Source organism: Pocillopora verrucosa, chromosome 14 (assembly GCF_036669915.1).
Source record: "Pocillopora verrucosa isolate sample1 chromosome 14, ASM3666991v2, whole genome shotgun sequence".
Lineage (NCBI taxonomy): Eukaryota > Metazoa > Cnidaria > Anthozoa > Scleractinia > Pocilloporidae > Pocillopora > Pocillopora verrucosa.
The window spans coordinates 9,594,141-9,602,942 of NC_089325.1; the positions used below are offsets into that span (position 1 = coordinate 9,594,141).

Consider the following 8,802-nt stretch of genomic DNA (forward strand, 5'->3'; position numbering starts at 1 on the left):
AAATCAAACAAAATCAAAACAATATTATAATTGTGGTAATATACAAAAATAGCTCCTGTTGTACTCATTTTACACAAATTTCACTGCAATGTCAATAAATGACAAGCATAACCATGACAGAAAGACCAAAATGGTATAAATATCTACAGTTAGTCTTGAATCCTCAAGACCAAGTGTCTTCAAATTCATTTCCGTTCCTGGGTCGATTGTTGCTTGCTTTCTCTTCTTCAACAGAACGGTTTATCTTCAGGAACAAAATAGTTTCCAACATCAATGCAGGGCATGAAATTGATTTTTTTCCTGAAAGCCACTTGGCTCCTAAATTTTTCAAAGTGGTACCCAATTCAAAAAAAGTTGATTGCCATTTTTAAAGACAAACAAACCCTTTCTTTACGCTGTCAGCGTCCTAGATAGAACCTCCAAAATGAAGTTAGGAAAAAGATCTTTTATGTGCCACAAAGTGGACTCTAGGATGGATGATATACAACCTTTAAGCTCACCTAAATCCAAAATGGTGTCTAGTCAGCGATTGAGATGCATGTGCTGTGTTTTGGAAACAAACTTAAAGAGGAAGTTTGCTGCGGATTTACTTTTGCAAATCTTTTTAGCTCATTATATCTTTAGGTAAGGTTATGATGAAGCATTCTAGTTGCCAGTTTGGTGCCTAATTTTCAGGATTTGGTCACCAGAGAGAAAAATTTAGTCGCCAAAGAGAAAAATTTATTCTCATTGGCACCTGTATTAGGTGCAATTTCATGCCCTGCTTCCGTAATGTGTTGCAGTTTGATGGTAGGAGCTACTTCCTCTGAGTTATCTTTGGGGCGGCTCACTGTTAAGTGCAGGGTGCATCCGGAACTTATCAACTCTTGCTCATGCTCAGCAGCAAGTTGATTGACAATTCTTCTTTCAACCTGTATCACAACCAATAATTTCTGCATGAGAAGAATTCATAAACCTGATTCAGTTCTCCTTTTTTTGGTATTTTACTCAAATAACAAACATTTAGGTGAGGTTCCTTCGACTATGAATATGTTACCACACTACAAAGAAAGACTTTCTGCACTTGCCAACAGCCACAGCATTTCGTTCAATTTCAGACTGTGTTACCAGCATTTCCACTATTTGCCAGCAACACATTCTCCTTTCAACGGTGATTATTTTCCCCTCCATTTCATTGTTTTAGTGCTAGTCATATAAAAAAGTTTCGTGTTATTTTCAATTTCTCATAAGGTTGGCATTGAATTGTATTAAAACACTTCAGTGAAGAGGAGAGAAAAAAACTGACAAAAAGCCGTCAAAATCAAGAGGTGTGAGTATTTTAGTGGAGGAGGGGAGGGTGAAATTACACCACAAGGTAAAGTAGTAAACACAGAATCGATCATACTTCGTGTTTTATCGATCTCACTCCGTAATGTATGTTGTAGCCATCAGCCAGTACATCCAAGACTTCTTTATCCCAACTCATGTGGATATCATGTCGATTCAATGCCTGGATTCAAACAAAGAAGAAATTGGGCACAGACTTAGATTACTTCTTTAACAACTGCTCGAGATAATTCAAGGTTACAGGAGAGCACATTACAGACCATTTCTGACAAGAAATCCAGCTCTTTCTTCACTAAGCTTAAAAGCTCTGGCTGTGAAAATGGTAGGAAGTAAACTATCTCATTGATGCGACCCAGGAACTCGTCTCGTCCGAAGTGAGCCTGGTGATACGAAGAGAAACAAAAAGCTATTGGGAACATATTATGACAACTACCCTTTAGCTTTAACAAAAAAGAACCAATTCTCAAGACATCACTTATTTTTCTTAACTTTATAGACCCAGGTTTGTTTCAATTTATTGCCAAAGAAATGTTTACCAGGTTTGCTGTAATTTATCGCCAAAGGGATGTTTACCTTCAGAATAGGCTGGACCACTCTTTCTTTAAACTTTCTTGATATAGTAACCTTTTCGCTTACTTCACCACCTGAAAAGAAAAACAGTGAACTCCAGCCCATGCAACACAAGGACACATACACATTGGAAAAAAAGAACAAACTTTTCTTCCCAAAGAAACTTGTTTAAGTGTGTTTGTGTTAACTTTATCCCCATTCCCCTCCCTTCTTCTTTTGTATTCCAGCCAGACTGGCTATTATTTCACAAGTAACTGGAATGAAGTACAAATCTGTATTATGAAATATTGCACGTCTTTCCAAATTTATCCTGCATTTCACCGCCCAGCATTAGCAAAATTTAAGCCTCCACAACAAAACTCACCTTCTTGTCTTTGTTCAGCAGCTAGTTTTGCTTCTCTTCTCAGTTCCAATACATGATTTGCTATTTCTTCACTAGCAAGGTTTGAAGTCATCACGAAAATGGCATCTTTGCATACAATCGTCTTCCCCTGTCCGTCTGTCAAACGACCCTGAATCAAAAAAAGAGATTTTTTTTTTCATCAAAACTTAAAAAGAAAGAAAACAACAAAACAACAAAATGAAAAATTTTATAACCTATTATGACTCAAATTGGAAAAAAAAAAAAACAATCTTCATTCAAATTTAAGTATAGATGCTACCTCATCAAACAACTGGAGCATGACTGTTAAAATGTCTGGGTGGGCCTTATCCACCTAAAAAGACATTAAAAAATGAGATGAGCCCAGAAATTTTAGTCACCAAAAAAAAGTCTATGAAAATTGAGGATTGTTAATTTCTTACCTCATCAAATAACACAACAGCATTTGGACACTCCTTGAGTTTCTTTGTCAATTGTCCACCTTCATCATGTCCAGTGTAACCTGGTGGTGCACCAATCATTTTTGCAACCTTGAAAGAACAATGTTTAAATTCCAGTTTAAGGGCTCTTCATTTGAGTGTAATATCAAGACCAAAGCAAGCACCACAGCCAATAAAAACAAAGGAAAATATCACAACGAGCCAATGGGAATTGAGAGTAATAACAAGCACACTGCTTGAGGCATAGAAGAATGTGAGAGATGAAGACGCAGTTGATTTTAGTTTTGAATATTATTGGTTTAGCAGGTGGTGTGACCTCTTGGGACCAATCACAGAGTGAAGTAAAACAAAATAAAACAAAACCAATTCAACCCTGGCTTGATTTCCACCCTCAATTGAAAATTTCTGTGTAAGATAAAGTAGAGGTGTCAGTATCAGCCAAAGTTTTCGACAGAATGGGCCCGATTTCTATGTCTTACCACAACTCTGGGGAATCCTGAAATTTTTAAGGAAGAGAATTCTGCCCCCCATCTTCCCCCCCCCCTCCCCTTAGCTGCCCATATAACCCTTATACCTTAGTTGTCTTCGTCAAAGGAGTTTTCTTTTTTCTAAGATAGTAAAACAATGGATGGAAGTCTTAAACGTTCTTTAAGTTTCTCATTTGAATCAACTCTTACCTCGTGTTTCTCTTGGTATTCAGACATGTCCAGTCTTATAAAACCCTGGGAGAAAGAACGACAACAGGCAGTGACTTTTACAGAATTTAACAAAGTGATAAAATTAAATTTTTAAAAAAATCCTGTATTACCTTCTTGTTGCCTTTTTGAAGATACCTAGCCACTTGTTTGGCAAGCTCTGTTTTTCCTACAGGGAAGAACAATCAGAGAGAATAATGATACACGAATAGAAGTCTTTCCCTACAACTTAGAAACTTGAATGCAGGATCATACTGCATTAATAATGTAACTTTTTCATACGCAGAGCTCCAGAAATCTGTTACAAGCAAATCTGATTAAAGTCACAGTCATTAATAATGCAATATCACATTGTGCATGTTTTATGTGAGTAAGCTCAAATGTGTAACTGAATCTGTTCCAAGAAAGCAAATTTACCAACTCCTGAAGATCCAAGAAAGAGAAACACAAGGGGATGTTCCTCATCATACCAACCATTTTCTCTTCTACGGATTGCTGCAAACAAATGAACAGATTCAGTAGAATATTATTCCCAAATTTGCCAAAATGTGGCCTTCCAAAACTAATTTTGTCCTATAGAACATCATACTTGCAGCAACTGTGAGAATGGCTTCTTCTTGTCCAACAATATTCTCCTTCAATCTCGTATCCAAAGGGTAGTGCCGTCTTTCCTCAATCTCTCTCCTCTCTTTCTCTTTCATATACTTAAAAACAAGTTGTATCATTTCAATTACAAAACACAGCTGCAATATCTGTTATTTCTCTTAATTGAAATTTTACCATGTGTAGTTCCAGAAAATATCCATACCCCCACCACGGAGGGAATTTCATATAGGACCCCCCCACCCCTTCGGATTTTCCATTTTGGGGTAGCAGTGGTAGCCCCCCCACCCCTCTGGAATTTCCAAAGAATTTTCTACCACCCCCTATACCCCCTGGAAATATATTTTTTTCTCATAGCAAACAACAAACAAGAGGGACGTGTGATTTTGTCGCGTGTATATTCGAGAGATGGCGTACACGCGCAAGGTAAACGTCGCTAACTAGCTTAAACTTAATGTTTGCTTTATTTTTAAATACAATACTTGGCAAAATTTCCGCACAGCCCCATACATCATTATACATCCATATATGGGGCTTTATTATTCAGTGTATCACCAGTAAGATGTACATGCATAATTAAGTATGGGGCTGTGCGGAAATTTTTCCGTAAGTTATTTTGAACTCATCTTTCCAAATTCCAGCCTCTAATGTAAAATTTCTTCACACAAGCATTGATTCTTGTTAGCAGCGGGTCGATAATTTCGTCCGATTGTGCCTAAACAAACCTTGGCTAGTTACCAGTCCCACGCGCATATATACAAAACCCTGGATCCTAATGTTTCTCAATGTTACTATCAACTGTTTTCGACTACGGTATGACTGTACTTATCATTCATTGCAACATCGCAAGCAAGTAAGCCATAAAGAAATCGTCAAGTCTCCTACACATTATGATGCAACAGAATTAAGCTCAGTGCAGATCAAAATTAAGAGATGGCTGGAGTCAATAAGGGGTAGCGAATGGTAAATTTATGCGAAACTTTGCGAGACGGAGAGACCAGCGTTTTTTTTTTTTTTGCGAGACCGAAACTTTTTGAGTGTTTTAATTGGAAGACCAATCTTAAGACCCCAAAACGGCTTTGCAAACAATTCGAGACTGTGAGACGTTTTGAGTCTTTTGAACCGCTCAAAAAACGAGACTGTAGGATCGATCTGTGAGATTTAACTTAAATTTTAAAAAAACAGCATCAGACAGTTATTTGTAAATTTTACGAACGCGAAACGTGTTATGACCGAGGAAAATCCCTAGGTAACCACTCCTGTTGGTTGTAATCTTTGGAGACTGATAACGAGTAATAGCGGCTCCGTTCGAAAAACAAAGTGATTCTCTTCTTTATTTGATGTTATTTATGTTCCAAAACGCTACAAGGATAAAAGAAAACTTTCTTTGGCTGCAGAACTGTTAGAAGCATCGTAATTTAACAACTTAAACTTCAGAACGTCCTACTAAAGTAGGTAAGAGGCGCCAATTGACCAATCGATCGACTTCCTACCCTCTGGACGAAAATTTCGCCTCTTACCCCCATCCCCCTCTGGAATTTCCTGGGACTTTGACCCCCCCACCCCTCTGGAATTTCCAATTCCCTCCGTGGTGGGGGTATGGATATTTTTTGGAACTACACCATCTTGCAATATTGATGATACAATTTTAAAAAATATTGTGGTATTTGCCCTACACAATGCAAGCACGTCTCACAAAAATTTGAAGGATAGCTTCAAATAGACATTTTAACAATTTACCATATCAATTAATCCAATCCAGGATCTAGTCTTGCCTCCAATCCCAGCATATTCTACTGCTTGATAGCCTAAATTATTATCCTTAAGGGTTGTATCAGCTTCTATTGGCAATAAACAAAAACAAACAAAGAAACAGACAAGTAAGAGGAAAAGCAAAATGTTATAAATAGTGAAAAGACCTCTTTTGATAAAACGAATAATTGCTAACTAGGAGGTGACGTGCTTAATACACAACACATTAAATTCACCTTTTAGACTTAAGATTTCGCGTGAAGAGTCACGTGCCTTTTAATGAAAATAAACCGCGAAAGTTCGGACATTGAGTCAACAACCCACTACCCGCTTACGAACTCATTTCCATTGTCGTGGAGCGTTTATATGCTCAAAATTGACTTCTTTTTTTGTTTCATGTGTTTGATTATCTATCAAGCGAGTTGATATTTCGTTACTGTTAAAGTAGATGCGAAGAATATGGTATGATTGTTCCGGCACGAAATAATCAAACTAGTTCTGCGTGCGTACAGCGATGTATCTGATCAGTTATTTTTTTAGTTGTATAAATGGGGGGTCGACTTGTACACGAGTTCGACTTATACACAAGTAAATACGGTAGTTTAATTACTTCATGCTGAAGCACTTCCTGCTCCATTCTTCCCCACTACTTTAGCGGTAGCGAACTATCAACTCGCCTGGTAAATAATCAAACACATCAAACGAAAATGAATCAACCGAAAATTAAATCTATTAGATTTTTTTGCAGGAATTATAACATCTTGACAATAGTCATAGCATCGATTGAGAATAATCTCTGGTCTCGGTACGACCGAATAAATATAACAATAACATACTTCATAACTTAAAAATATTAGGATCAAGCTTCTCATACTTAAAACATTTAGTTGATCTCAATCGTACCTGAAAACATATAAATGGTAATTCCACCACACACCATAGCGGCTGATCCCACCACAACTACCAATTTTAAGCTCTTTTTGGGAGGATGAATGAGCCTCCGCCATCTCGATAAATTTCCTGAGCTAAAGCTTGAGATCGCTTTGGCGGAGGTATGGCTTCTAGAGGAAAGTAAAGAAAACAATTTCGCACGGAGAGCTTGACGAGTTGCTATCATGTTGTTGTATGACACTTGTTTGGTAATATCATGCCCCCTTATTGTGGTACCATGTCTTCTCCTTGAGATTCACTTTTCCAAACTGATACCATAATATATATAGTGGCCAATCCTATTCAATCTTTTTTTTTTTTTTTGAGAGGGCACGGTATCGAATCTTGCAATCTGATTGGTTCCTAACCCGGTCAGACAGGTGGAATATGTCAGACATTCATTCCACTTCCACTTCCACTTATTCCACACTATTCCACGCGGATTTCTGCTCATGCGCGCTAGTTTTGTTATGTTATTGACCACGCGTTCCGATGCTAGAGCCCGGAAAGGCGTACGTAGAGGTTACCATGAGCAGAAATCCGCGACGTCGCCTTTCCGGGCTCTAGCATCGGACCGCGTGGTCAATAACATAACAAAACTAGCGCGCATGAGCAGAAATCCGCGTGGAATAGTGTGGAATAAGTGGAAGTGGAAGTGGAATATGTCAGATTGTCAGACAATCAATGTCACTGGAATATTCCACTGACAATCTGACATATTCCACTTGTCCTGGAATTACCATTTATATGTTTTCAGGTACGATTGAGATCAACTAAATGTTTTAAGTATGAGAAGCTTGATCCTAATATTTTTAAGTTATGAAGTATGTTATTGTTATATTTATTCTTCGATTGCAGCCTACGTCACGCTAATTAAAATTCAGGCTTAAAATAGAAGTCCGCCATGTTGGTGGTGTGACACGCGTGAATTGGCAAGTAAAAACTGTGACGCTTGCGACGAAAGAGGAAACTTCGAGGGGTGTCCCTATGCGTGTTTTCTAATTGTCGCTGATGTGGGACTATTTTACGGGTCGTAATGAAACCACGAAAACCAAGATGACTATCAACGGTGTTTATTTAGATCACGGTCACGATCACGATCGTAAACTGAAATTGCAATAATATTATAACGAAAGCATGAATCTAATTGAATTGGTGCGAAAGGCATGAAAGAAACGCTTTACGTACTTATGTCGATAACTCGATTAAAATAACAACAATCAACGTGAATTAACATAAACATATCATAAAAGGCTAAATTAAAACTACTCGAGATTCAAAGATCGGCTACACGATGACCATTTGCGGCTGATTAACAGCCCAAAGACTAAAATGTGGGCGTTACTGTGTGAGCGTCTAGTTATTTCAAAATAATTAGTTGTACTGTTGTACAACACAGTACATATGTGCGCTATCGCCCAAGGTGAAAAACTAAACTTAAACATATTGAAATAAAACTAACAAAATCACTTACATATCGGTCCCGCTTGTGCCAAAAGGTTTGGAACGAAAGAACGAAGTTGCTGCTGTTCAAGGTGAAATCTTACGAAACTCTGGCTTATAGGGACGCTAATTTAGTTTTATATGCGCGTGGTGACGCTAAAATATCCGATTACAAACCAATAGGGAAAAAGATAAACATTGTAACTACGATCGTAACTAGGCATGCAAATTAAAGCAATTGACAATTGATCTAATTTAAAAAAAAGGCTGTTATTTGTTCGATATCCTTAACAAAAACCATTGTTTCTGCTTTGTAATTCGAAAAATTTAACGATAATGCCTTATATGTGTGTCGTCAAAGGGTGCAATCACAATTCTAAATCCCACAAAGGTATTTGTGGATTCTATAGAATACCTCGTGTAAAAGAAAATGAAAACGAGGAAACAAAAAAGTTGCAGGAGGATAGGAGACGGCAATGGATACAGAATATTTATAGACGGGATTTAGAGAAGATAAATCTAAACAATACTCGTGTCTGTGGACATCATTTTGTCTCAGGTAATTTTTGTATTCTGTGACTCGTTCAAATTTCCTTTTGATAGTTAAATCATAAAAACGAGTGTGCTTCGACGAAATAGGGTCGCCATCAGCTCTATACGA

At 37.6% G+C, this 8,802-nt stretch overlaps 1 protein-coding gene across 2 annotated transcripts; it reads right to left on the reverse strand.

The window, feature by feature from the left end:
* Window positions 1-84: 84 nt before the first annotated feature.
* LOC131797019 (mitochondrial disaggregase) lies at window positions 85-8,255 on the reverse strand. Of its 2 annotated transcripts, none has more exons than XM_066161941.1 (13): window positions 8,173-8,255; window positions 5,757-5,857; window positions 4,003-4,117; window positions 3,831-3,908; window positions 3,527-3,582; window positions 3,396-3,440; window positions 2,701-2,808; window positions 2,559-2,612; window positions 2,261-2,408; window positions 1,900-1,970; window positions 1,587-1,706; window positions 1,385-1,489; window positions 85-911 (listed from the first exon to the last, which is right to left on the reverse strand). In XM_066161941.1, the coding sequence occupies exons 2-13, from the start codon at window positions 5,757-5,759 to the stop codon at window positions 672-674; spliced, it is 1,143 nt and encodes a 380-aa protein (XP_066018038.1). In that variant the 5' UTR covers window positions 5,760-5,857; window positions 8,173-8,255; the 3' UTR covers window positions 85-671. The 2 variants fall into 2 exon arrangements, with proteins under 2 accessions (XP_066018038.1, XP_066018037.1); XM_066161940.1 differs by lacking the exon at window positions 8,173-8,255 and adding an exon at window positions 6,672-6,880.
* Window positions 8,256-8,802: the final 547 nt, after the last annotated feature.